General features: G+C 43.3%; 1 protein-coding gene across 2 annotated transcripts in view; it reads left to right on the top strand.

Annotated features, from left to right (window-relative positions):
- Positions 1 to 27,404, top strand: part of ADARB2 (adenosine deaminase RNA specific B2 (inactive)) — a 323,206-nt gene that overhangs the window by 279,605 nt on the left and 16,197 nt on the right. For both annotated transcript variants that reach the window (XM_075082413.1, XM_075082412.1), the window contains 2 exons: positions 1,062 to 1,213; positions 19,061 to 19,229. In XM_075082413.1, coding sequence (XP_074938514.1) covers positions 1,062 to 1,213; positions 19,061 to 19,229 — 321 coding nt within the window. The remainder of the gene's footprint in view (positions 1 to 1,061; positions 1,214 to 19,060; positions 19,230 to 27,404) is intronic.

Genomic DNA, 27,404 nt, shown 5'->3' with positions numbered 1-27,404 from the left:
GAAAATCATTACCTGCAGGTGCTGTTCTGTTCAGAGATATTCCTGCAAAAAGACCCTTGAGTATTTGAGGGAAGGACCAGGGCATCAAAGGGAAAGGAGTCTCATCATAATTTCACTAACACATTTCACCTTCAAAACTATAATCGTAAACATCACCCAAATGTACATACTAGAGGCAGCTGTCTGTCAGAGAAATCACCCATGTCTTCCCAAATGTAAATCATCTGAGGAACCGCATGGCAGCATAGCCTTAATGCAAGCTATTGCTGCAAACTGCAGGACTGGGAGGGTTTGGCCTCCCAGGCAGCTGTTGCTAATGGAATATATGCACTGTGTCCCCATCTAGCTGCTGAACCACTGCGAAGATAAAAGCTTCATCTTAATAAATATCTTTTTCAAATCAGCTGAGGAAAGCCCACACAAGTTTTGTGCTCACTTTTCAGGATGGCTTCTGATTTCTAAAAGTGCCAAGTGACCAAGAAGATGTTGCTGGCTTAATCAGAGCACTCATAGGTGCCTCTGATTGAATGGGGAAGAAAAGCAATACCTGGGGAACAGGGACCATTGGCAGGGGTCATAAAATCTGGGTGCTTCATTAGAGGCCCTTTTCAGTGGAGCACATAAACACGCAACTCGGTTGCAGTGATGTTAATGGGATTTAAACACATGCCTAAGCACTGTGATGAGAAGAGCTGATTTGTTCACATAAGAGCCTAAGAGAACTTTTCCTTTCCTCATGCACCAGAACCTCTTTAAAATCAATGTGTTTATGATTCCATGCATGTGAGGAAGGAAAGTTACCCTTCAAAAATCTGCGTTTTATCATTAGAATATATTCTAGGTAAGCAAGCCAAAATCACTTTGACAGTTTTGACCCTCTTCACACATTTCTTCACTTGGAGAAGCTTATTGTTTTTCTCTTGTTGTCACTAGGCAAAATATATGATGCCAGGTGCTAATAAAAACAAACAAACAGAGGGAGAAAAACAGAGAGAGAGAGAGCAGAAATGTTTCTGATTTGGCATGTAACAAATGACCTGGAACCTCTTTTGTGATCACAGCAAACAGCGAGAAGACTGGGAGCGATCAATCTTCGTGCGATTAAAAGAGGGAGGCTACAGGCTGCGGGAGAACATCCTGTTCCACCTGTACGTGAGCACTTCACCCTGCGGAGACGCACGCCTCAACTCCCCCTACGAAATCACAACCGACTGTAAGAAAAAAAAAAACCTTCCCTCTCCTTTTTCCCCTCTGTGTGGGCTTTATTCCTTTTCTTTTTTTTTTTTTTTTAAGATCAGTCCTTCTTTCTTTGTTTGCTTGCAGAAAATGTGTTCCACTCAAGAGTAGAAACACTGTGGGCTGTGTGGCATGTGTGTGCCTGTGCGACTGCTGCTTGGTCCCGTATACTGGGGGAAGGTGTGCAGGGAAAATCAGAGCTGGGCAAGGCAGTGGGAGATGGCTCTGCATGGCTGAGACTCAGTAGCTCTGCTAGGGAATACATCCCCAACAGCCTAGCAGGAAATGCAACCCTAACAGTAAATAAGTGCCTTGGGAAAGGTCATCATGATCTAAGAGATACTTGGAGCCACAGCCACGGGCTGGACCAGTGGATCAGGTCTCCAGTTGGGGATGCATAGACTTTTCTCAACATTTAGGCAGTACATAGGGGTTGAAGGGCTGCATTTACACCAAACCTGAGCTGTCCAGGCTGCAGCGGCTGTAGTCTGAGGTAGAGCGATGATACAATACGGTGATACAATTCAATACGATACGATACACCCCCAACAAGGGACAGGGGACTCAAGAAGTCTGTGGCTTGTTATCACACATGTCTGTCACTCCATGATCAAATGCACAATGCACAAGGTGCACTCTTATCTCTGCCCTTGGGTATTGCTTCTCATACGTGCATTTTACAGTGCTGTAATACCCATAGTGCTGGCTGCTGAAAGTACATATAATGAGAAATATCCTTGCCCTGACTACCTTGAATGTGAAGCAGGCAAGGCAGAAGAATGGATAGAGGACGAAGCATAGGCACAGGAATGTAAAATTAATCATCCAAGGTCACACAACGACCTGACTTCCTCACAGGCAAATCCATCAGACAGTAGTTCCACTCCTGGCTCTTATTTGTACAAGTTATTTATTAACGATTAGGTATTATTCTCCCCTGACTGGAATCTTTTTGTCATGTGTGAAACAGTAGCTTGCCGGGGTGTGAAAGCAGAATGCACCTATTCAGAAAGGAAATACACTTCCTTACCTGACATGATTTCTACATTCTGTCAGCAGAGTTTATAAAATGAAGAAAAGCATGTAAATGTTTAAAGGGAAAAAAACAGTAAATCAACAAAATAATCACTGATGAGGTAGTGAAATGAGGAGACATAGCATCATCTTAAAAACAGAATTAAAAATAAAAAAGGCAGTGCCCATGAATATCAAAACTTAATAGTGATTTTGGCCTCCCACTTTATGTGTGTATCAAGAGATATCTAAAAAGGCTTTATATTTGGTTAAAGGCCTTCATGTTTTACAGAAGGCACCCTTCCTGGGGCACCCCTTACTTGACATCAGAATTGGAAGCACCAAAATCTGTAATTATATTAAAAATGTGGTCCATTCTCAAGAACAACCAAAGACTATCCAGGATGGATTCTGCTCATTCATGCCTGAGGAAACGGGTGCTTTGGGCTGCTGACAGCCAGCACTGCCTACTGATATGCATCTGAAACCTGGAGGTGAACCCTACTTGGTCCATGGATTGCTTCAAAAAGCACATAAACCTGCCAGCTAAAGAAAGAATGCTTGTTTAGATAACAGTATATACAGGAAGCCATGTTTAAAAATACATAGCCATGCAACACCTGACACTCTTACAGTAAACCTGTAGGTGGTCACAAAAATACTTTTTATATAGGTTATTACACGAATTATTGTCCCAGTGCAGAAGCCGAGGCAGAAAGGGCTGTGTGGTTTACCCAAGGTTAGACAGTGATCCAGCAGCAAGACTTGAAGGGGCACTACATCTGTTTTGCATTTCACTGTTTTAAGTAGATCCTTCTGGCTTTGTCCTGTGCTCTTAAAATCATTTAGCACTGTATAAAAAGCCACGTTGCCAAAAGCTGTCCTTCAGCAGGATAAGAATTTCCTTTTAGCTTATATTATCCCAGAGACATCTGGGAAGATCAGTATTTTATAACATTTATCATTCAGATCTTCTCTTTTTTATTTTTTTTTACTAAAGAAATAACCTTTCTTTCATCCAGTAATGACAAGAAACTTCAGATGAATGCTGTTTCATTTCTTAAACAACAAAGAAGCCTCTCCTAGAGCTAGCACAAGCCATCAAACGTTACTGATTGTTCTCTAAAGATGCATTAACATTTAAAAACGGTGTCTCACCATGTGGTTTCTGGTTTTGCGAAGGAATATGATAAGCCTTTATCAATATAGGGCGTGAGTAAAATCCACCTCTCAAATCTCTTTCCAAAAATTTCCTATTATCCACCGTGTCTTCCCAGCACCCTCAGGGAGGCCTTACATTTCCGTCTTATGAGCTTTGTTCTGGTAAGGGAGGAGATAAGCTAGCATGCACTTGAAACCCAGTTTACTTCTTAGGGGATAGTGCAGCGTACCAAGTTAGCAGCATGTGTAAAAGTCTGACCTTACTGTGGTTCATGTGAACAGCTGCAATGCAGAGGATAGATCCAGGGAGCCCACAGCCATGCCAGGTTCATGCAGGAAAGTAAGAGATTAGGGACAAAAAGAGAAAAATCTCGCATTGGTTTACAACAACACCCTTCTTGCATCAGAGGTGAGCTGACTTGTTTGTTGATACATCCTTAGCCAGTTCTAAAAGAAAGGCAAAACCCAGCTGGACCAGAACTACTCTGAGCAAGGAGGGGTTTTCTAACTCTTTTTGGTGCCTGTAGGTCAGGAAGCTGGAAGAACCTACAGGGGGATTCAAGTGAAGTTGAAGCTTTGGGAGAGGCTGGTACAATCCAAGACAGTAGGGGAGGAATCTGAGGGGAGTGGTGCAGGAGTGAGTGACAGCAGGAAAGGAGACCAGCCAGGGTCAGTGACGTTGCAGAAAAAGGAGGCTGGGAAATGCCAGAGGGGTTTCAGAGAGCTGTGAGAGTTTTAATGGGTTTGTCCTGGCTCCTTCTCTCCAGCCAGTCTCCTTCCCAAGACTCTTTTTTCTTCGTCATTTTCCACGGTTACAGAATTACAGAATGGTAGGGGTTGGAAGGGACCCCTGGAGATCATCTTGTCCAACCCCACTGCTTGAGCAGGGACACCCAGAGCAGGGGGCACAGGACCATGTCCAGGAGGGTTTTGAATGTCTCCAGGGAAGGGACTCCGCAGCCTCCCTGGGCAGCCTGTGCCGCTGCTCTGGCACCCGCACAGGAAAGGAGTTTTTTCTCATATTGAGGTGGAACTTCCTGTGTTCCAACTTGTGCCCACTGCCCCTTCTCCTGTCATTGGGCACTATTGAAATGAGTCTGGCCCCATCCCTCTTGACACCCACCCTTCAGATATTTATGGGTATTGATGAAATCCCCCCTCAATCTTCTCTTCTGCAGGCTGAACAAACCCAGGTCTCTCAGCCTTTCCTCATAAGGGAGAGGCTCCAGCCCCCTCATCATCTTGGTAGCTCCCCGCTGGACTTGCTCAAGCAGTTCCACGGCCTTCTTAAACTCAGGGGCCCAAAATAGGACACAGCACTCCAAATGTGGCCTCACTAGGGCAGAGTAGAGGGGGAGAATAACCTCCCTCGACCTGCTGGCCGCACTCCTTTTAATGCAGCCCAGGACACTGTTGGCCTTCTTGGCCACAAGGGCACAGTGCTGCCTCATGGTCGACTTGTTGTCCACCAGCACTCCCAGGCCCTTCTCAACAGAGCCGCTTTCCAGTAGTTCAGCCCCCAGCCTGTGCTGGTGCATGGGGTTGTTCCTCCCCTGGGGCAGGACCTTACGCTTGCTCTGGCTGAATTTCATGAGGTTCCCCTCAGCCCAGCGCTCCAGCCTGTCCAGGTCTCGTTGGGTGGCAGCACAGCCTTGTGGTGTATCAGCTACTCCTCCCAGCTTGGTATCATCAGTGAACTTGCTGAGGGCACGCTCTATCCCATTGTCCAGGTCACTGATGAATATGTTGAACAGGACTGGAGCCAGCACAGACCCCTGGGGAACACCACTAGTGACAGGCCTCCATCCAGACTCTGCTCCATTGATCGCAACCCTCTGAGTTCTGTTGTTGAGCCAGTTCTCTGTCCACCTCATTCTCCAAACATCCAACCCACACTTCCTTAGCTTCTGTGAGGATGTTATGGGAGACAGTGTTGAACGCTTTACTGAAGTCAAGATAGACAACATCCGCTGCTCTCCCTTCATCGACCCAGCCAGTCACGCCTTCACAGAAGGCTATCAATTTGGACAAGCATGATCTTCCCTTGGTGAATCCATGTTGATTACTTCTGATAACCTTCTTGTCCTCTACATGCCCAGAGGTGACCTCCAGGATGAACTGTTCCATCACCTTTCCAGGGATGGAGGTGAGGCTGACTGGCCTATAGTTTCCCAGGTCCTCCCTCTTACCCTTTTTGAAGACTGGAATGACATTGGCTTTCCTCCAGTCCTTGGGCACCTCTCCTGTCCTTCACAAACTTTCAAGGATGATGGAGAGTGGCTTAGCAAGAACATCCGCCAGCTCCCTCACCACTTGCAGGTGCATTGCATCAGGGCCTGTGGATTTGTGAGGATCCACTTTGCCTACATTATCTCTGACCCAATCCTTCTCAACCGATGGTAAGTCTTCCTTTCTCCAGACTTTTCCTCTCTCTTCTGGGGGCTGAGATGCCTGAGGACCAGCCTTAGCAGTAAAGGCTGAAGCAAAGAAGACATTCAGGTCATCCACAGGATTGTAGACAGATATATGGTGAAGAGACAGCTTGTTCCCAGTGTCCTCACCACTCTCTAATTGCTCCTTCAGACAATCACCTCTGCCCCTGCTTCAAGTCAGTGCTGTAGGTCAGGGAGGCTGGAACATCTCCTTTCCAGTGCCTTCCCGCTTTGTGTACATCCAAGCAAGGTATGCCTGGATTTCTGACTTCTCCTGAGGGCAGTATCACAGCACTAAGTTAACATGGGTTTCCTGGTAGTTTCAAGGGGGCTGATGTTTTCCTTTACAGCACACAGGCTCCAGCTCATGAGGTGGAGCTGCAGCCATGGGGGCAGCTAGCCCTGTAATGTTTCTTCCATATATTACACCTTCTCCTGAATCTAAGGCAAACCACAGAATAATCAAGCCCTTAATTTGCTGAAGTGCCTTCCTAGCTAATTTAGGGCTTCTTGACTCATTGCCTTTTTTTTAAAGAGCCTCTTGAAAAGCAAAATGAATTGCCTAAAAAAAAAAGAGCTAATAAATCCTCCACTTCCCCACTCTTCCTTCTGTGGCAGGATTTTACCTCACTGTCCATCTTTCTTCTAGAGAGGCACTTTTTCACTACATAGATTGCCAAAGAGACAAACAGAATTTTCCCCAAGGCTTGTCTCCCTTCTCCCTGGGCTGCTTCTCTGTCTCTTGCTAACATGCTGTATTGCCTTGTACCATTGACTCCTTGATAGCCCAGCTCCTGTTTTATCCCACACTCCCTTTAGGTCTGAAACACACCATTGCATCTGCTCCACATGGGGTCTTCCTCCTGCTTGCCTATTAACCTACAGCTGTGCTGAAGCTCTCATGCACACACATTTGACAGAGCTCTCATCTAAACAGGATCCACTTGCAACCACGTGAGCTGGATCATTGCCTTGGTAGGTGATGCGATGGGGAGATGTGCACTGCAATTTTCAGAAAGGCTGGGGAACAGAAGAGTACCCAGAAAGACAAGTGTGTGCTTTCTACTTCAAATGTGCTTTCACTGTGCAAATCTGTGCTTTCCCTGCCTGTGACTCGCTGCTGGATTTTACATCCCATTCTCAGATAAAATGTTGTGTGTTAACCCCCAAAGCCGGGGCTGCCTCGAAGGGTTGCCCTGCTCACACCATGACTCAGCACTCTGTGTTCAGATGAAGCTGATCCGGATTGCATCAGTTTATGAACTCCAGATCAGAGTCCTGAAAGTCATATCCTGAGAAGAGTGGCTGGAGAGGGCCAGGGTCAAATAGAAGCCATCTAAGGAGCCTGTCCATCTACAAAGGTGAACACAAATGATCCCCTGTGACTGTCAGGAGACTTTCAGCCCCAGAGTCTGTATTCAGGGTCCTGCAGGCAGGTAGCAGGATGCAAGTACAATGAGGATGCTCACGGCACCAGCTGGGCTAAAATCCCTCCCAAAAGCATTGGGTTTGGTGAACATCATTGGACATGCAAGGGGAAGAAATCTGTGGCTTCTTCTGCCAGTCCCATGTTTTGTTCAGACTGACAAACTCTGTTCTTGTAAGATGATAAAAAGGGAAAAGTATTTCAAGGACCATCTAAATTCAATGATCTGAAAAGAAATTAGATATCTGTAACTACAAGAAAATGCAGGTCCTAGCGGATTGATACACTCCCCCGTTACAAAAATCGAGGTAACCATACATCATCCCTTGGGCTTGGACACTGCTGTTTGCTTCTACTGTACAAGTGCTGCCAGGTATCGTATCGCTCCATCGTGACTGCTGGCTTGCTGCAGCTTGGGAGACCATACTGGAAATTCGTAGCTACTTGGTGCATGGAGCAGCTTCCTCCTAGGTTGTAAAGTTGTTTTTACAGTGATGAATAGCCTGTCTGTGGAACTGGGATGAAGGTGCATTATTTTCCTATTTTTCATATGGCTGAGCAGAACAATACCTTGGGGGACCTCAGAACAAAATTATCATAGACAACCATGCCCAGAAGTAGCACGAAAGAAAAAAATGCACACATCACTGTAGGCTGTAATGCTGAACACTGCCTCAGGAGAAATAATCCTAGCACTGGATGAATTATTGTGGTCAGCCCAGATTGCTTTGTCATGTAAACGATGCTGCAGAAATTGCAGGCACAGCATGAGGCTGTAGGACTACTTCAGTGGCTAGGGAGCTGGTTATTAAAGAAGGTGAGGAGAAATTATCCTTTCACTTCATTAAGACTAGACTGGATGGATCCAAAAGATTTGGGTTCAGGGTGTGAGCACAGCACCGTTTGTTAACCTCCTTTGAGATCAAATGGTGTTGAAGCGATGTCTGCTTCCTGCTTGTGCCACTGACACAGCCTCCATTTACCCAAGTAAATACAAAATAAATGCAAAGACTTTCTACAGTTGACCAGAAGCTGGTCTGTCAAGGAGCTTACGTCCCTGCTTGGGTCTGTTAGCAGTCACCAGTTTTATAAGTAATTGCCCTGTTTTCTAACTCAATCCTCCTGGGCTGCTGAAATGCTGTTTCAGAGTGTGGCTGCTTTCACTCAAGTTAACTTGGTCAGGGAAAGCACAGGCACAGGGCTGTCGCCAATGGTTAGTGCTGTCCATCACTTACTTACACACATCTCCTGTGGCTGGGAGCAGAGGTGAAGTGTGCTCTTGGCTGGGATGGACAAAGACAGCAGAGCCCAGCCCAGGTGTAGCGGTCCTCTGGCCCACCAAGAACTGCAGATCTGAGCAGTGGTCTGATTTAGCTCAGGGCTTCCCAGGTGTGGAGGTGGTGTTGCATGTAGCCATTTCAGAGATTTCTCCCCAATACCCAACATAAGTCCATGCTGGAACTAGGGGGGAGGCGCCTTCTTCTGGAGAAGGTGGGCAAAAGTATTTCAGGAGAAGTGTGGTTAAAAGGCATCAGCGGGACCCTGGGACAGGACGGCCATGGTGAGGATGGGAAGGTTTGGCAGGAGGGAGTCTATGATGTTCAGCTTTGACAGGGGAGTGGGCAAGAAATAACAACATAAGGCCTGTGAGGGGTCAGGGGACTCTAGAAAGCTTCGGGATGAGTGGAGCTCCTCTCCTTCTTCCAATACACAGCACCCACACTGGACCTGCAGGCACTGGTTTGACCTATCTCCCATGTTGTAAGAAGCTTTTCCTCCCCCAGCATCTCCTACTCACTATCTACTCCTTCACGGCTGCAAGAGAGGGAGAGAATGGAGGATAGAGGAGAGGAAAGGCTCTTGTCAGGAGAGCCAGAAGGAGCAGAGGCAGGGACTGGCCCAAGCCCTTTGCTGTGAACCCTGCAGCCCTCCTCATGCCACCTGAGGGAAAAGCTGCAGAAGCAGCAGCTGTTGTGTCTCTGTTTTCAGATAGACCCATTGCTCAGGCAGAGGGGCAGTACCAGAGAGTCTGCCAATACCTGGTCCAGGTGTTCTGGCTGCTGGAAATCCCATTGCTTTTGGTAATCTAAAGAAAAGATCTGATGCCCTACGTAGCCTGCCATGCTAAACCTTTTGCCAGTCCCTAGGGTCAGCTCTAGCCCCTGAACCTGACAGAAAAACTAGTAATGTCCAGGCTTAGAAAGAGTGTGGTGAGATTGTGAAAGGACTAGTGGATTTATTGTTAGTATTATTATGCTTGATCCCAGAATACACCTCTGAAAGACACTCTTGTTTTGCAGCATTGGAGGTCCTAAAGCTTTCAGTGCCAATTAATGCACCTGTGAAAGTTTGCTATTGCTTCATATTTTGTTATTAATTTCCTCCAGGCTGGGTAGTTAGGTTTTTGGTGGAGTTTTGCTAAAGCTGACTAGTGAATAACCACTTCACTTCATCGACAATTTTTAGGTCTCAAACTACTGACTGGAAAGAAATCAAAACCTGTCAGGCAAATTTTTGAAACAAAATAGTTGTGTGAAAGTGAAATTGCATCCTGTATTTTTCATGTGTCCCAGTCAACAATGCACTAACAAGGGGTAGAAGAAACCCTACTTCATTTCCTTCCGTGCTTAGTTCAGGGTAAGCTTTTTCACTCAAGGCCTTTTAGACTCAAAGAACTTCAACCTGTATTTCCCAAGCCCTGGATCAGGGCTGCAGTGAATTCACTTTCAGCTGAACTAGACAGCTTCCTTTCTTCAATCTCTGTTATACAACTTTGTCAGAACCGAAACATCATGAGAAAACTCTAGCTTTGACAATGCATTGAAAACGTCCCAATTCCCTCTCCTTGTGATATTCTTGGCTGCTTTTGCTTATTTGGGTTTTGTTGTTTCAGGGGGAGTTTTAAAGTAGAAAATAAGATTTTTTAGAAGAATGTGTCAGCACAGTGTGTGTCTGTCTGGGAAAAGAGAAAGAATATACTGGAAACTATGGACTGCTCAAAGCCAGCTCTGGCCACAGCTTTGAAAAGCTTTCATGTAAAGCAAAATGTGTTTGTTAGGATTCAGGAAAACAGGCTTCCACAACTATAATCAGATCCTAATTTTAACAGAACGCTTGAATCGCCAAAGGGAATTGCACTGTATTTATTGATTCTGCTTTGTTATGGGTTTTGCTGCTTTGTAAAACACTGCATTTGGACGCAATGTTCAGATGTGATAAAAAGACTACGTTAATCAGCAAAAGGCCATGGCTGAGAAGCTTTCAGAATAGTAGTAGAAAATTTCACCAAGAAAAGCTGTTTGTCCCTGATTTTGTCCAGCCCAAGGAATAATAATGTCTGAGGGTCTCCAAGGTCCCCTGAAACAGGGACAAAGAGACCACATGCTCCTGGACACAGCTGCCCCAGTTCCACCCCCAACATCCCATACTCTGCTAGAGACATGTGCCTAATTACAGCACATATTTTGGGTGGAACAGATCAAAACATAGTTGGGAAAAAACCCTGTGGGCAAAAACTACACCTACTCGGATCTAATCTGTCTAATTTAACCTTCCACTGAATGGGAGTCACAGGTAAAGCTCATGAGCTGGGTTTTATAAAGCTTGGTAGGCAACTCCAGGTCCAGTTAATATCTCTGTGGGACTTCTGAAAGTTCTTAGACTCCTGGGGAGTTTCTTAGAGTCTTATGAAGAGAGAAATCTGAAGGCAGCTGCGTAAGAGTGAAAAACAATTTAACCCTAACCATGACTCTGCTGGTACTTCTTGAGCAACTCACCTTACTCTGGACATTTCTATTTCCATACCTGTAAATGGCAATAAAAGGTACCCACCTGTCATAACTTTGTAGAAAGACATTTAATGCTTGGAGTAGGATATTAAAATGGAAAGCACTATATATTCTAAGCACTATTATATAATTATTCAGAATAATTTAGTAATTACAATCCATAGATTTTTAAGGCCAACTGGGACTATTTTCTGATGATCTAGATTGAATTCCTCCAGCCAGAGACCGTAGGACTTTACTCACTAATTTCCATTTACAGCTCCAGAAGCTGAACTAGGGTATGCCTGGTGATACAGCAGGAACCAGAGCCTCTCTAGGCTCACACCAATCACAGGGGGGCTGACTGTTTCTGTCTCACAGGGTTCATTTTCTGTTTTCTTATTTCTTTGACTTCTTTCACAGCATTTTTCTTAAATCACTCTTGAAGATTTCAATTTCTCAACAACAACAAAAATCCCAAAGCCACATGAATAACAGCATGTTTTGTTGATAAAAGAAAGAGGGTTATGATGAATAACACATTCACTTTATGTTTGTGTAAACTTTTTGATTAAAACATGGCAGGGGAGAGAATTTTCACCAAACGGGCAATTCCAGTGATGCTGACAATTTTTCACACAAAGTATATTTAAAAGATAAAACCTAGCTTTAAGAGAAAACACTTTCCATTTTAAAAAAATAGGAAAGAGATACAATGATGCATAGCTTAAGATATAGGCGAACAACAGGTCGCCACTGGCCTCCAGCTGATGATCTCACTTGCCGCACGCAGCTTCCAGCCGCTGCCCTGGCTTTGCTTGGCCTCTGACTTGGGCACAGCAGCAGCTCCCCACACTATCAAAGGTGAGCTGATCATTGCTGGAGACCAGCTAATGTGCCTCTGTGGCTGGTGACAAGGCTCAGGAAGGCTTCAGAGGCAGGATTTTTCTCTGCCAACAGTTCACTGTGAAAGCACAGCCCTTCGCCAGGTCTCTAGACTTTGCTCTGCAGGGGCAGCTGCAGTTCCAAAACAATGGCGTTGCACATCTGATTTTAGATGAGAGGAGCAACTAGTAATTAAAAATAATAATCTTGAAGTGTTTGAGCTGTACTTTCCTTGATTGCCACATGCAAGGAATCTTAATTCCACTAATAAATCTTGTGCTTTTGGCTTCAACATACTAATGCACTTCTACTGCAGAGCAGGCTGGCTCCTGCAGCCTGGGTTTGTAGGTGGCATCAAGGATCTCCTCCATGGCTGACCCAGTGCTGCTCACTCCTCTATGCCTGTAGCAGTTATTTATATATCTCAGAGGAAACGGCGCATGACTTTATTGCCAACAAATTGTTTTAAAAAGAATTTTAACTGGCTACTCACATTTTGATCCCGGGGGTTCCTCAAAGTCAGACATTAGAGAAAACTAATTTGTAGGGTACATATTTTGATTTATTTCTCTGATTTCTTTTTTTTTTTTGTCACAAGGGGTTAGAGCTTGCTGAGAGACCAGGGCTTACTTAGAAGTTAGCACAATGGCAAAATGGATTTCATGTGTTAGAGTGACATTCTCCACTCTAGCAGATAATTTCATAAAGGTATTCTAGCACGCATCCCTAGGATGAGCATTCAACACATTTCATATTATTCTACAAAAATAATAAAAAGTCTTTGCAAAATGCTATGTCACCTGAACAGATGAAATTTTGCCCCTCAATGACCATATATGAAGGCATTTTGACGAAACAAAATTGAGAGTTTTCATTAAAACACTCAGCGATGAACTTTACTATGATGGAATACCATTCTTACACCCTTCCTACAGTTACTATCTCTAACAATACAGCTCAAACCAAAACTCATAATTTAATTAATATGTACTTGAAACAGATAAGAGCAAATAATGCAGTCATTTTCTTTCTGTTCTTTTGGATTCAAGCTTCGAGTTTTTCCCATAACTGATTCTTCTTATGGATGAAACACCACATACTGATGAAACACGAACGGGCAAACTGTCTTTACTTTCACACCTTGTCTGTACATCATTTGAAATTACTGGCAGATGAAAAGTTATGGAAGAAATAGAAAGATTCAAAAATGTTATTTGAAGATAATGATGAGGAGAAAGAATAACACACTGAAGGAAATGTCTTTTATTAAGTCATTGTATACCTGATTGCAGTCCCAAGCCAGGATTTTAGGAATATGCAGAGAGGAGGGAAAAGGTAAAGAAATTCAGTTTCAACTGTTAATTTCCATTCCACAAATTACAGGTGCCCCAGGCTTTGTAACATTCTCAGATAGTGTAGGTGTTCAGTATTTATATATGTATAGAGGGCTTAGTAATAGGGTCCAAACCCCAGATCTGCTCTGCCTGGCTCTGGGAGTGAGCAGAAGAGCTCCCCTGGGACTACACTCAGATGCAATAGGCTTCCTGGCCTACATTTTAAAAGCATATATTAAGGATTCAACTTGATGTACTTTTAACAAGTGCAAGGAAGATGTTTGCGTTCCCTCCCAGGAAGGACGCATCCCTGCACTTCCCACAGAGGTAGCACCAAAGACCCTCCAACAAGACCACTGCTTTTTCCTGTCTAGCCCTCAGCATGATGAATCCTATCCTCAGAAGCCACAAATCAGATTTGCACATCTTTTTTTTCCTAAATCCAGTCTTCTTTCGGAATATCCCTAAAGTTTCTTGCTTTCAAAAGCCAGCCCACTATATTTCGGCCTCTCTCTCTGCAGGTCTCTCTCACACAGCAGGGGTGTTATTTGACCAGCCACCCTAGCCAGCAAAGGAGACACATCCAAAGCATTCAGTGTGCCATGATGCTCATGTCAACACTTCCAGAAACAGTAATACTGTACATTTGTTCGGCATCTGCTTGAGAAAAGTACTTCTCTAATAACCATCAAGATATAAAGGCAGTCGGATGTTAACAGTTCTCTTTCCACCCCTTTGTTTCAAACCACTCTAAGGAAGCTTTATAAACCATGCTGATGAATGGAGAGTCCAGCACTGAAAAAATGCAAGATAGGCTGTTTTATTTCTTCTTTCGTGAGGAGAGAACAGCCTCCACTGAAGCAGGGAAATAGAAAATGAACCTCTGAGGCAGTCATGCAAAATTTCAGACAGAGCCTTACTCATGTGATTCTGTTTAATCACCGTCCATTTCCTCTCCACTCTTCAACTAAATAATAAATATGCAGTGGGTTTTTTCATTACCATTTGAGACAGAACTGGTCCTGCAGAAAATATGAAAATAAGGGGTGAGCTTTGAAGTCAGTGGGTTTCACTGATTTTAAATACAAGGCACCTGTGTAAATTTCTAATCCAATAATTAATAATCCAGTGCCTTTTTCCTTAGGAACTCTCAGGAGTAATTTCCACATCTGAGTGTAGCACACATCATAAATCCACTCCAAATGATTTTTAAATTTGTCCTTTCCAATTCTGGTTTGAATTGACATTTTGTTCTGGTTGAAGTGGCATCCTCAGACGCCTTCTCCCCTGCAATTAGTTGAGATTAAGCAGTTGGAGAACCAGCACAGCAAAGATCAAAAATACTCATAGTCACTGATGCTTTGATCATACTGAAGAGCAGAACAGCAGTAGGCTGTAGTTTGTAACTTTAAGTTGCATAAATACATCTCTGAGACTGCTTTAAAATGATACATAGAAGGCTGTCCCAGCAAGTGGACTGCATTTTTTATGCTGGCAAGCAGTTTATGTGTTAGAGTCTGTCTGCAGCTTCAGTGCAAAAAACAGAGCCTCATCTTTTTCTTTGTTCAATATTTATGTCTTCCTGTGCTACGTCATGACATGCTAAAAAAGAACTAAGTGCATTCCAATTGCAGATCTGGATTTATTTAATCTTTGTCAATCTGAAATTATTCAGAGCTTTGGGTTACTAGTATTTTATATAAATGCTACAGATCATCTTTTGGAACATGTGTGCCAGCTATCCCAGTAATATGAGCAGCCTGAGACAGGCAGTGCAGCACAGGGTTTTAGTCACACCCTATCCATTGAATTTAATAGCAGTTGAGCAGCTAAAACCCCTTATCAGTTCCGTGGAAGTGTATCCCAGGGTGAGAGTACACTGGCCACAGCTGCCTGAATCCTATTGCTTAATGCCGTCTGCTTGGTTGCACCCTGGGTAGAACACGCATTACGGGAAGCAAAGTTTGACACGTGGGCAGAGTTAAGATGAGCATTTGGAAACTGAGATGGTCTGTGCACTTGCATGCACTTCCTAAATGCTTTTAAAAATTTTATTATTCACTTTCTGGTATATGCAAGACAGGGCTGAGATGCTACAACAACCACCAGATGCTGAGTAATTTGGCCTTTGTATTTACTTCAGTCCTGAGGGAAATGGAGAAGACCAAATAGACAAATAAAAAATTAAATAAGCAGATCACCCGGTCTGCTTTGTTTCAGATCTCTTTCCCCTCAAATTGTTGGTCTATGCTTTAAATTCCCTAAATGCTCAACAGTTGTTTGCAGGGCTGCTGCTTCTTCTTCTTTCCCTGAACCATCTCTCTCCTTATCTCTGTCAGCATATTGTGGGGTGCTTTGCCCCTCACTAGGTAATATTTACACAGTGAAATCAAATTCACAAAAATGATGGGCTGCTCACCTTGCAATGCAGTCACTAAAATTCCCTAGCAGTAGCATGTCCCTTTGCATGTATGCAAAATGTAGGTGTATCAACGTGGTGAACTGCCTGAATAAAAGAGAGTAATCTATGAGACCAATGCACCTACAGGGGAAGGTCACAGTGGTTCCTGAGAAAGTGAGACGAATGTAGAAAGAGATGGAAAATGGGGAGGGAAAGGCCTAGCAAGAGATAACATTCTTCTAAAAATAAAAATGGAGAAAGAAACACTAAAAATTCATTTTGTCCTGGGGGATATCCAATAGGTGGACTCCTGTGGTAGATCTTTATTGAAGGGATAACATCTGGTTTTCATAAATAGTTTTTAAGCAGTACCTTTAAATGAATTTGCAGAAGAAGGAAGCATTATTATGTTCATTATACCTGTGGGAGAGCTTAGGAAAAGAGAACTGATTCGCTTAAAGTCAAACTTTCTACCAGCTGAAACAGCAATAGTCTCTTGGGTCACTCTTCACTGCTTCCCTGGCAGAGGTCTAGCTCTGCCATGCTGCCAGTTCTCGGTGTGTGCAGACTAAGGCAAAAGTGCTTTTGCTATACATTTCTTGCTGTTGTTCAGTGAGATGTGGTAGCTAAGCAGAAGCGATCACCTCCTCCTTTTGTTGTCCAAATTCCATGGCATCTTCCCCATGACTGTGTTGTTTAACAGTAAAAACTGCTGCTTACCACTGCTTGAAGTTTTTAAAAAATTAGTCTCCCTGCAGAGTCCCAAGAAAAATATGGACCAGTTCCCAGATAGCTAATCCCATCCAAAAAGCATCCTCTAAATGATACTAGAGGAGGCATCCCAGGCAAGAGGGATGTACATAGGATCAGCACACAAGGCCATGAAAATATTTTCCCGACAGTGTTGGCACAGCCCAGAAATTTGAGGGGAGAGGGGTCTGAGACATTTCTGAAAGTCTGGCATTTTTGCTTATTGAATTTTTTATTTCTCTTCATTACCTCTTCCCAGTTTCCCTTAGGACTGAAGTTTGAGAAGCCACAATACTCCGAGTCTGGTGGTTACAGCAGTGTCTCAGTTTGTGAGGTGCTCTGTGACAACTGGGCGCAAGCACCCCCACGACCCCCACTGGGACACCGCTGCTGCTGGGGATGGCAGTGCAGTAACCATTCCCCCCCACGCTTGGGTCCCAAAGCAGCACAAACAAACAGAATCACAGAATCCCAGGTTGGAAGGGACCTCAGGGATCATCTAGTCCAACCTTTCTAGGAAGAGCACAGTCTAGACAAGATGGCCCAGCACCCTGTCCAGACAACTCTTGAAGGTGTCCAACGTGGCCGAGGCAACCCCTTCCCTGGGGAGATTATTCCAATGGGTGACTGTCCTCAGTGTGAAAAATTTCCCTCTGGTGTCCAATCGGAATCTCCCCAAGAGCAACTTGTGTCCATTCCCCCTTGTCCTCTCCATGGGACTCGGTGTAAAAAGGGAGTCTCCATCTTCTTTGTAGCTGCCCCTTAAGTACTGGTACATGGGGGTGAGATCCTCTCTAAGCCTCCTTTTCTCAAGGCTGAACAAACCCAGTTCTCCCAGCCTGTCCTCGTATGGCAGCTTCCCAGTCCTCTGATCATCTTGGTGGCCCTTCTCTGGACCCCTTCCAGCCTGTCCACATCCTTTGTGTATAGCGGGGACCAGAACTGTACACAGGACTCCAGGTGTGGCCTGACAAGCGCTGAGTAGAGAACCCAACAGTATCTGCAAACATTTTGGACAAGATGGAGCCAGGTTTTAGATGGAAATTGGTTTTGAACATGGCCAGTCAATCCTATTGATACCTGGTCCAGCTCGCTGCTGGCATTCACATCTCTATCTCAGATTTTAAAAAAGCAGGAAGGAAGCGAGGAGGCAGTGATTGGTGGGGGCTCAGCTGCCTGCCTGCTGGCAGGTCACATCTGACTCTGCTGTTCTACACGTGTTCACTGCCTCTGCTAATCCCAATGGGCCGAAGCAATTTATTTTCCCATTCCCTTTTTGTAAACCATCCATTGGCAGCAGCCAAAGTCAATCAATTGCTTCCACCAGAGCTCACAGCACAGACAATGGTCATACAAAGCAAAGACAGTAAAAAATGACAGAGGGGGAGTGCGGGCAGCTAGGGATCATGCACAGAGTCTGCTGCTCACAGCCAGAGGTTCCATCAGCCCTGCAACCTGTGACACCCCCATGTTAATTGGTGCCAGGAACCCAGGCAGCCCCATAGCCCACTGAGGGCTGAGGATCATCACCTTCACAGGCAGAAGCCTTCTGGTCCAGCTAAGAGGCAGGCCATGGAAAAACACACTGGAGAGTTGGAAATAGGGGCAAAAGCCATCTGTAGAAGCAGCGTTCCTTTTCCTTGAAAGCAAAGACCGTCATGTACCATCTTTCATTATTTTCCTTTGGGCTAAAGGGAAATTGTGAAAGGTCTGCTTCACAAAAAAGTTGTCCTCCAGTGAAACCATCTGAGAGTAAGACAGTGAGGGACCCTTGCTCCTACACTGCTGTTCTTTTACAACCAAAATATCCAGGGGTAAAGTAGCAATATAAAGAGGGTAAGAGTGATTTTGATAATGGACCTCGGTTTTCCTCTTTTCCTAAAAAGGAGGGTGAAGTACATTAGAAATGTACTGCATATCTGCAGTAGCTGCATAGCTGCTCACCCTGCACCACCCCAAAGGCAGCTGCCTTGCACTCAAATATATAATATCATTGAAGTGACACATGGTAATTGCATAAAAGATATTGGTATGGCAGAAAGCAGTAGTGTACCTCACATTAGGGAGATTATAGAGGGAATTTAAGCAATTAATAACTACGAAGTTTTTACTTACTTCTGATCCAGAGCTTAAAACTTGAGCTTTTGAGAATTATCAGTGAAATTTCATGGTAACAATCTAGAACCTGTTCTCAAATTATTGAGAAAATGCCACTGAATATCACACTAGAGTATTGGACTGGATTGAGTCGGGCAGGTGCGTCTTTGATCACACTTTTTGAAACAAGGTTTTCCAAATATTCCCCCGACACAGCTCAATCCTATAAGCATGGATTAAAAACATGAAATTGTACTGCTTCTTTAAAAAACAGCGCACCTCTGTTCTTCTTAAATATGGAAGGGAATGGGAACGGGAGCATGTGATCGGCATGTGCCTTGTGAAAGTTTTGATTGATGTGAAAAGACAACCATGCTACAGAGCACATACTTATCTCCATTGTGCTGCTTTCTTGGGCTATAATCTCATCTAATTTTGCATCTAATTTAAAGGACCTCCACAGGTGGTTCAGCAAATGCAAGTTATGGCATCAACACAGCCTCTCAGTTGCTTTCTAAAAACATTTAATTATTGCCTCTCATGTTTATTTTGCGCAGTGAACAGCAGCAAGCACATAGTGAGAAAATACCGTGGGCACCTTCGAACAAAGATTGAGTCTGGAGAAGGAACCATACCCGTCCGGTGTCATAACGCAGCTCAGACGTGGGATGGCGTGTTGCTGGGAGAGCAGCTCATCACCATGTCCTGTACAGACAAAATCGCCAGGTACCGTAGCACCTGATGTATATACATTGCAAAACTCTTTGCATGTGGAAATGAATTTGATGCCACAGAGGACTATGGCTACTAGTGGGGAATGACTAGCAGGTGCTGACAAACCCTGTGGAAACAAAGACCTCCTTTGTATGCAAAAACAGACCATATAAATAGGATGGAATGTAAATAGGACATTTTCCCAAATTCTCCATGGGTCGTTAGTTGCTTTTTACAGTGTGACAAAAATATAAACCCTCTTTGCAGCATTTTTGCCAATAGAATTTCAGTGTGCAAATAAAATACATCTACTCTGCTCTTATTGGATCATTTACCACAAAACTTGCAATCCAACCATCATGCAGATAAACTTAGCTCATCTGCACCCTATTAGATAAAGTGCCCTAAAAGCTGCTAGAAATATTTCTACTATCTTGAATGTCATTGCAGAACTTTCATGTCACAGCCCCCTCTTTGGCTTCCTGCTCCGTCCTGTAAACACAACATATATTTATATAGAATAATTGCCGTATAATAAATATTTCATAATTATTCCATGGTGGCATATAAAATGTAAACACATTCACCATTCTCAATTTAGGACATTAACTAATAGCAAGTGACGGTTATCACAAACTGAAAACAAAGTGTGTGCGTGTTTGGATGCATGCTTATTATAATATTAGTATATATCTATACATGCATGTATACTTATGCTCATAATTATATTTATTATATGCAGTAGCTATAGATGCAGTTCTACATGTAAAATTCATTGCATTACAGCTATAAAAATGTAAATGTTATGATCAAATTCACACAGAATGGTAGGCCTTGGAAGGGACCTCTGGAAATCATCTTGTCCAGCCCACATGGGGTTCTCTGCTGTGTATCATGCCCAAGAACTCGGTTAAATTACACCAGCTAAGAATTTGGCCCAGTTATTAAAGGCCAATATAAATATAATCCTACAAAAAAGCATAAAGTTTTTGTTTAATGCAAATGCATAAATCCTGCTCTTAGCTTCAACCGGATGACCTGCTGAAGTTAAATTAGTCTGTAGGCTCAGCAATGCCTGCCATTTTGGCAGAAAAATGTATGACTGAACCAGCAAATGGAAATACTAACAGACGCACAAAATCCACCCTCTGCTAAGTGTAATTGTCACAACTGTTGTGTTTGCATGAAGGATAAAGAGCAACTTCTGCCATAATGTTTTCATTTATTCATAAAGAGATAACAGAAAACCCGAACTGTTTTCAGTGGATCTCCCACACTGATTTTAGATGTAGTTGGGTTTTCCAAATTCAGACTTATATGGACTCAAAAAAAATGTAAGTTCAAGACTGGAAATACCGCACTCTCTGTGGCTTTGAATGTCATTAGCCAGTGAATTAAATATCAGCTTTGTAAACAGTATTTCATTTGCTGTTGATGGGGATGTTGACTGTAATGCACAGTCTCAGAAGTTGGGTTTTCTCCAAGCACATCTGCTAAGCACTTTCAGTGAATCCTTTCTTTGTTTCCATGCATCTAACAGCATTAAAGTCTGTGAAGAAAAAAAGAGTCTACCAAACAGTTTTTCCAGGATAAAAAAATATTGCAGCTTTCATCTTTGATATTATTATTGCAATAATGTATGAATTATTGCAAATGTTGTTATTTATTTGCACTGTAACTCAAATGGGCATGGAATTTTCCTAGACAAAAAAAAAAATCAGCAATTGTTATTCCCTGCTTTGAACAGCAGATGTTTATTCTCAACAGGGACAGTTAAAAGCTCTGAGGCTAGAAAAGGAGTGGAAAAAGTATCATCTGTAAGAATGATGGTAGTGTTGTGACACTACAAACGCTTCAGAAGTTTGGATAGTTGCATGTTGCATTGTACCGAGGAAATATGCAAGACATTTTACAGAGCAAACAGCCATGCATGCAATGATGGGTCCAGTTAAAGGGTTGCTGTGGTGTGCCAAAATCAGCCGCCAGTGCCTCAGCTACAGGTCCCAAAATCCATAGAGTTTCAGTAGTTTGATTTAGTTGGGTCTTTTTTATTTAACAGGGCATCTCAGTCATTCCCAATCTAGCTGGCCTTTCCAACTGCATCTTCTTGACAAATTTCCTAACTCTGTGTGTGTCCCAGCGGATCTGCTGGCATCCGGCGCAGGGAAGCTCCGCTCTGTCCCACCACGAAACACAACACTTCCAAGTACCATGGGCTCCTTTGGTCAGCTTAAGAGCTCTGGTACAGGGAAAATTGGTAGAAACACTGCTGAATTAGGAGATAGAGAAAAGATCAAGTAAGCTTGGAGGTTCAGAAATGGATGAAGGCTTAGAGTTTCAAGGAACAAGGAAAGGTCGTTCATAATAAAGGGGAAGGATAGAGATGGGAAATTATCATAGTAGAGGTTATTTGTGGGTCTGGTGCAGGCAGCACTCATAGCTAAAAGTGATGGAAACCAGATGAGAGACTCAGACAGGGATTTTGAGGAGAAAAATTCAAAGTTATTAAGTAGAGAGTATGGAGTTGAATGTTAAAAAAAAAAACCCCAAACCTTTCATAAGGGAAACTGATAAAGGTAAATGGAGTCCAGAGACTGCTGGTGGCAGTGCCATGATGGCATGTACCATGAAGGGTCTAAAAGCTTCTGGAGAGAGTGCTTAAGGCTATCTAGGGATGTTCCCAACCTCGGCTGCACTTGGAGGTCATGCCTTTCCCTTCCTTCCTCTCTTGTGGTTACATTGTGAGACCCGGTTCTGCAATTTTATTTCCACCAGGCTCCTAATTACGTATATCTGTGGCATGACTTCAGTTCTAGTTCACAAGTTCTAGTTTGAGAATCACTGTGCTAGTGGAAACAAAGCACCAGTACTGCAGGAAATGTTCACAACGCCAAATCTTGCATGGCAGAAAATAAGAGGTGCCCTCAGAGCTGGTCACCGATGACAATTTTGCCAGAGATTTTTGGCTGCTATAAATGTTATGTAGAGCTTGGCAAGGAGTGGTGAGAAGATATGGCATATTCAATAAACTTTATCCCAAAAATCAGTTTACCACATTAAATATGATTTACAATCAATTTTTTTCCTTCTTATCCTCACCTGTAAGAGGAAGAATTCAAAGTTCTCTTCACCTGACCTTCGTTTCACCACATTCAGGGCTGTTTTCTGCCTTCTTCACCATTGGCCATAGAAAGTACAGTCAGGAAAGTTGTTCAGTGGATGAGGAGATTGTGGTGTGAAGGTCCTTTCCCCGCTCCTGCCCCACTGAAGAGATCAGTAGCTCGTTTCTGTGCCACACTTCAGACTCCTGATATTTGCTCTACCACATAGACAGTTGACCCTTCAGATGTTGGATGCAGGACTCTGGTTGCACATCATCTGGTCTTGTCTCTCAATGAGAAAAAAAGATCTCTGAAGCAGAAATTCATGTTTATATAAGCAAGATTTGACAAAAATCTGGCATGTATTTTATTGCTTGAGAAAGCCCCTCAGGAGCACTGGGCTATTAGGGAATGTTTCCTCTTGAGAACCTAGGCAGTAGCTGCTAAAATATACATCATTTTGCATTATTTGCACAGGGCATTGTTATCAGAATATCAAAGACCCAAGCACAGAGAGAGTTACTCAGAAAAGTGAATAATATTCTATAAATCATGTATCTAACGATTTATGTTCTCTCTTCCTCACAGGATAGCCATAAGCAGAGAGTGGTTTAATCAGATTTATTTGTTATTCAAAGGCATTTAGCAATTGTTATTACTATCACCACAAGTTTGAGAGAATTTGATGCTTGGTATGCATTATTTGGGCTCTGTGGCTGTGTTAAGATTGCAGGATAAACAGCCTGGTATCATACTTATTCCATTACTGAATTAAAGCGCAAACACTTCTGGCATGAATACTCAAGTTATTTGGCTCAGGCAGGGAATTACGAGGTGAAATTCTATGACTGCATAATAAAGGAGGTCAGACTAGATCTTGGTGGTTCCTTCTGGCTTTAAAAACCTATGCATTTATATGTGCAAATTTAAAGTTTGGGCTCTGTGAATCCCCAAATAACCCACCCTAAGAGAGCGATAGCTTTTACACTGACAACTTTGCTGAGTCTTGCAGTGCAGCTGAAGTGAGTTCAGCTTCTCAGTGCCATAGATTTTAGGATTAAATCACATTCTTTAGACCCAAATTTCATTAGCTACGCTAACACCTAAGTTTTCAGCCTCCATTTTCCTCTGTAATATACACTGTATATGCTTGTGAAAAAGCAGCAATATCATGAGCAAAATAATTTTTAAAATTATCAGCTGTTTGGGGAAAAATTTGTGCCATTTAACATGTTCTTTGTGCTAATCATAACCTATATTAAGACCTGTATGTCAGCGCAGACATCACAGCCCTAAGAGAATTTAGGCTTTTTGTGACAGCAAACCTGTTCATACAATGGGCCACACTAAATCTCTTCATCTCCCTCTCTCACACTAAGGCTGGATGCAGGAGCAGCTCATACCTTTGCTTATTAGGTCAGTGCAAGGTTACTATTATAATTGCTTATTAGGTCATTAGCAATGCTGCTTGTGGTGGAAGTCTCTGCAGTTGCTTTTCACGAGCAAATGTTTGAAGGAAAATTGACACACAGGCATGCTCACACACACGCACAAGTGCACACATTTAGGTAAAACCAAGGATATCTCTGTAGTTCAGCTCCTCTTTGAGGATCTAAATGCAATGACCAAACTTTAGGAAGGTTCAGCACTAAATTCTGCCTTGGACCCTCAGAAATGTTCACACCAGTGAGGACCAGTGAGCTCAGGTTCCCACTGGCTGCAAGGCAAGCTTCGTAGCATCCCTGTGGTGCCCTGGGGCCTCAGAGACATGGGCTTTCTGTTTGCATGCCCTCCAGTGACATGGTATCCAGCTGCTCAAAGCCAGCCCAGCGCTGAGCCTCTCCTCTCCCTTGTACAACACTACTGGCTTCCCACAGCACACAAAGAGCGTACAGGCATGCCAGATTTGCAGGTGATAGTTCACACAATCAAATGCATGCATATATAAATAAAGATTTTCAAATGCCTCTATTCCTTATTCCCACAGCAGAAGAAATACGAAAGACTAGACAAAATATTAAATAATCATGCTCTTCTCTTACTCAAGTCCCTCTGGATAGACGTGTAGGGAAAAGTCAGAGTCTGCCCCAGAGTATGGAAACCTCCTTCACTTCCATAAGGTTTGCCCTCTGATTCATGGAAACACTGAGCTTCAGGTCAGCCTCCTTCCAGCACAGCTCATCCCCACCATGCACCTGGTTTGACAAAACATCAAGTGCCTGAGTCCTTTCTCCCATGCAGAGAAACTGGAGAAATTATTTCTCCCAGCATCAACCAGTCCAAAATAGGAGGGTGTTCCCACACACACACATAGCTGCACAGAACGCTTTAATGATTGCCATTGCCTGTGCCTTGGCAGACAATTGCAACGGCGCTGGGAGCACGTGCAGGAAGCCACCACGGCGCTCCACAACACAGCAGGCCCACAGGATAAACAGGCGTTCCCTTGTCCTATGTCCTCACATCACCTCCACTGCCATGCACCTGCAAATTGTTTTGAGGATCTTGATCCAAGCACTCATCACTAAAGTTTATTTACAAAATCAGTTCTTATCTGTGTGTCCTACTAGGGACTGACTTGTGTAGTGCACTGCTTTTCCCCAAGGCCCTCTTCCTGGATTGACCTTAGCAAGGGGACTGGAGACCTTAAGCCATGGCTAAAGTAGAGCATGTTCACACTCACTGGATATCTAGCTGATGGGTTTACTTTGGAGAGATGCCAGCTTTCTGTACATCAAGCTTGCATCTACACAAAGAGTGTAGAGACATATTTGTAAATGCATGAACTGTGACACACATCCTCTTTCAGAAGTGGACATCTGCAGTTCCCCTTGCAGGGTGCAGGCTTGGGGAACGTACTGTGCAGGGTGCAGGATTTGGAGGGAACAATCCTCATAAACACTGTCTTTATACATCAAATAAAAGCCAGAATTCAGTGGTGGTTTTTGTAAGCTCTGGCCTTAAAATTGTTTTCTTACTACTGCTTCTCAAAAGGTCACCTTTAAAAGACTCTGTATTTTCTTGCCATCAGGTTAATGGTCATCCACTTCCTTGTACTTCACAAAAACAGTGCCATTAAGCCCAGATGTTAAATAAGACCTTGAACATCTAAATTATACCTCACCTGTGAAATGACACAAACAATGAGGAAGGACCTCCAAACTTTGCATTACAGCATTGACAGTCTATTCCTGTCCCGTGGCTAAGGTTTGTGGATTATTTGGGCCCACGAGCTAGATAGTAGGAAGGAATATTTATTGATAATATGTTCAGACTACTTCAAGGTAATGTAGTCTTAAGGCACTGTTTCAGGATTTAGCAGTGGGAGTCTGAAGTAGCATTTTACAAGATGATTTGAGCACGTTAAGCTGTATTTAAATGTAGCATATAAAAATGCAAAACTAGAAGTCAGTGTTGGAAATTGGCATTCTTAGATCTATTTTAGTGTTAGCCTGTCGACCAGAGCCATTGTTAACAGAAGACTGAGCCTGACAAGGTAACTCTTAAGAAAAGCTACTTCAAAGGCTGCATATTAATGTAAATGAAAATCAATTAACACAGCCAGATCTTCAATTAGAGATGATTTGTGCACATGATTTGTAATTCTCTCTCTTAACCCCTTTCTGTGTGACTGAGATTTCAATTTCAATCTTTCACCACAAGGTATGTTCCAGAAAACATATATAAACCACCTACTGTTAAAATACAGATCAAAAACTAATGCACTAGTTCCAGTTTCCAAACCAATAATACCTAAATGGTCGTATAAACGGGAACACCACAGGTGTTCTGCTGAGCACAGACCACCATGAATAAGAATTTATATTGTGTGAAGTGTAGCTGGAAATATTGGTAATAGAAACTGTGGTACAGGAGATTAACAACACACCAAGCAGGTAAGATGTAAAGCTCTTAATAATGACCAAAAAGAAGTATCTTCTATAAAAAGCTTTCACAAAAAAAAAAAAAAAAGCTTTTAAATTCATCAGCAGTGCTTGTTAATGGGTGAGGTTTCCAAAGGTCCCAAGGAGACACTTCAGTCTCACCAAGCTTCCATGGAAGGTGAACACAGTTCCCTGAGACGTTTTGAAACACCATGTGAATTTCTCCATATCTCAGAGTGTCGGCATTTGGCTTTGAGTAATGCTATGTACAAACCCATGCTGGAAATACTCAGCAAAGGGTCTCCAGGTGTCACACCACATCTCAACAATGGGCGAGGAACCACATGCTGACCTGAGCAAGGCTGCAGCCCTTTGCACCCCTGTGGGTTTGCCCCCAAGCCCCCTCCTCAGTATTTTTGTCATCCATATTTCAGTCGGTTCCAGGGAGGAGCCACAGCCAACTCCTGTGATGAGATGATGCTACAGCATGCAGGTGTGGAGGCTGTGATGTGGTTATGACTTGGGGGCACATTTCCCTGCACACCTCAGCGGTGGTCCTGGGCTGCTGGGAGCATGGGGGCTCTGCAGGGTCTCACCCCCAGCCCCTGCCTTGTCCGGGGCTGGGGGATCATGGCATATAATTAAAGAAAGGCTGCTTGCTCTGGGATGCCTCCCAGCTCATTGCTGGTATTTCCATGATTGACAAACAGGCAAAAATATATTTATTCAGGGATTATCTATATTGAAAACTGGATGCGGGATTTTGTCTTTGTAAACAGTGCAGTAATATCTGCTGTTTGAACAGAAAGAAGGGTATACTTTCCTTCCATTTAAAGCACCAAAAGCTTGCATATTTTAGCGAAAAGGGGAGACATTTGGTTTTATCGATCCTGCTCGCTGAAGGTTTTGGGTTTTTTGAATAAGATCTGTGACTAAGGGAGCAGTGGTTTGATTTTCACTTTATTGGAAGGGTTATTACAAAGCGCACAGCATATAAGTTATTAGAGAGATGCATGCCCTGGAAAACAGCCCTTAAAATCTTGCACAATTAGGAAAATTCAGAATGATCCAGCATATTTCCTCATAGCGAGAAGAGTCACTTTGATATATTGAAGACCCAAAATGTAACACTGCATTGCTCTGAATAAGAATTTTATTTTGAAAAGCCACATTTGAAGAGAGCACTTTTTTACAGATGGGAA

This window comes from Phalacrocorax aristotelis, chromosome 2 (assembly GCF_949628215.1).
Source record: "Phalacrocorax aristotelis chromosome 2, bGulAri2.1, whole genome shotgun sequence".
Taxonomy (NCBI): domain Eukaryota; kingdom Metazoa; phylum Chordata; class Aves; order Suliformes; family Phalacrocoracidae; genus Phalacrocorax; species Phalacrocorax aristotelis.
This window is presented reverse-complemented; position numbering and strand designations above follow the sequence as displayed.